Source organism: Trichechus manatus, unplaced genomic scaffold (genome assembly GCF_000243295.1).
Source record: "Trichechus manatus latirostris isolate Lorelei unplaced genomic scaffold, TriManLat1.0 scaffold00017, whole genome shotgun sequence".
Lineage (NCBI taxonomy): Eukaryota > Metazoa > Chordata > Mammalia > Sirenia > Trichechidae > Trichechus > Trichechus manatus.
This window is the reverse complement of record NW_004443953.1, coordinates 26,588,978-26,591,043: the sequence shown is the minus strand read 5'-3', so window position 1 is coordinate 26,591,043 and position 2,066 is coordinate 26,588,978. Positions and strand designations below refer to the sequence as shown.

General features: G+C 40.1%; 1 protein-coding gene across 1 annotated transcript in view; it reads left to right on the top strand.

Annotated features, from left to right (window-relative positions):
• Nucleotides 1-2,066, top strand: part of LOC101354319 (amine sulfotransferase-like) — a 150,025-nt gene that overhangs the window by 1,857 nt on the left and 146,102 nt on the right. Inside the window, 1 exon segment of the mRNA XM_004372507.2 lies at nucleotides 1,454-1,511. Coding sequence (XP_004372564.2) covers nucleotides 1,454-1,511 — 58 coding nt within the window.

Below are 2,066 nucleotides of genomic sequence, written 5' to 3'. Positions count from 1 at the left end.
GAAAACAAAGTAAAACAAATAAAATACCTCTAATGTAATAAGTTAATGATTGTATAAACTTCTGTCAGCTTTATTGAGGTGGTGCAGTGGTTAAATGTTCAGCTGCTAACCAAAAGGTTGGCAATTTGAATCCACAGCTGCTCCTTGAAAACCCTGTGGGGCAGTTCTACTCTGTCCTATAGGGTCACTATGAGTTGGAATCAACTCAAAGACACCTTTTTTTTTTTTTTTTTTAAATTTACATACATTAGAATTACAATTGTGAAACCACCACCATAGTGAAGATTTAGAACATTTCTATCACTCTAAACCCTCCACTCATCACGGCCTCTGCCTGATCTGTTTTCTATGACTACAGTTTTGCTCTTTCTAGAGTTTCACATAAGTGGAATCATAGAGTATGTAATCTTGTCTGTCTGGCTTCTTTTTCACTTGTTGTTGTTGTTAGTTGCTGTGACATAGGCTCCTACTTATGACGACCCCATGTACAACAGAACCATTATGTTGCCCAGCTCTGTACCATCTTCACAATCGTTAGTTTCAGCCCCTGTGTGTTTTAACTTCCAACCTAGGGGGCTCGTCTCCCAGCACTATATCAGGCAATATTCTGTTGCGATACACATGGTTTTCATTAGCTAATTTTCATAGGTACATTGCCAGGCCTTTCTTCCTTTTATCACTTAGCATAATGCTAGTTCTTTTTTGTTCACTTACCGTAATACTATTTGCATAAATGTAATTGTTCTCAGGATTAAGTCCTCAGAAGTATCTGAAGCATTGCATCTGTTAAGAGATATTTACTAGTATTTGGAGGCTGATTAAGACTTTGGTGTGTTGTCACCTGTCAATTCTTTTCTACCAAAGACTGCCAAGAGCACACCCGTGGTTGAACAAGTAGCATTTGTTACTTTTTGCAGTGAGGGAGAACACACACCATGGGGAACCAAGGGTATTTCAGTAAGAAGTTGTCAGAAAGGACTTATTATAGGATTTGAGTTTGTGTTAGGTAATTGTGGGGATTCTCAAGGAAGTAGTAATTTCCTCTGAATTGGCTGCTCTCAGGGAGGAGGAATAAGTCTGTGATTGAATATCTTAATAAGTCTTATCTAGGAGGAAAGACTAGAGTGAGACTAAAGTTATTATTTGGTAAAGAAGCAGGAGTCACACATATCAGCCAGGAGAGAGGAGTGTTTGGTCATTTTTGTGAGTTTAGTCAATGTCCACCTTTTGGTCCGTGTTCAGACATGATTACAGAGTGATCTTGTTTTTATCTTGATCCTTCATGGTCATAGAGTGGTGTTCTATGACATTGTTTCTGTTCAATAGGAGACCACCAGGATAGCCCACTTGTGTGTGCCAGGCTAGCTCATAGCAATACCAAGGACTGGCTGGTAGTGTTAGGCCAGCTCCTGGATGTCATGGGCTACTTTTCTCTTTCTCAACTTTGTTTCAGAAGATTTCAAGGATAGGTGTCAAGATAAACAGGGATCACATAATAAACTGGCTGAGAGGTGAGGAGGTGGACACTAAAAAAAATACAGGAGCATTAGATTTCCAAGGGACAAAATACTTATTTCAGATGTGAACTCTCAATAGCAGGCAGATCTGGTGGCTGTGAGCTAGTTTTATAAGCATACTGGAGGTTATAAGCTTATTTAAATAGCTCTCTGCAAGCACTCAAACTTTACGTGGACCAGCGCTCCAAAAAGCAAGACAGAGCTGGGGATAATTTGTACTCTTAAAGTGAAGTTTTCCCAAAGTGAGTGCTTTAAAAACTTTAAAATAATTTCTTAATGGCATGTGAATGTATGTTTAAAAGACTGGAGCAATGTTATTGCCAAAGATTCAGTTAGTTAAGACAGGGTCCACTAGCCTTTTGGTGTCCGGGTATGACTTAGAAAATGGCACGCTGCCATGCACTCTGCACCAGATCCTCCCATGGCAGGGGGCACGGGATATGGGCTGAATTTCAGCCTCTACTCACCCCTCGGCCAGAGTCCTTGTACCTGAAATATGTTCAATAACTACATGCAATGGCCCTGGGCAGAGATTGTTGAGATAGTTTA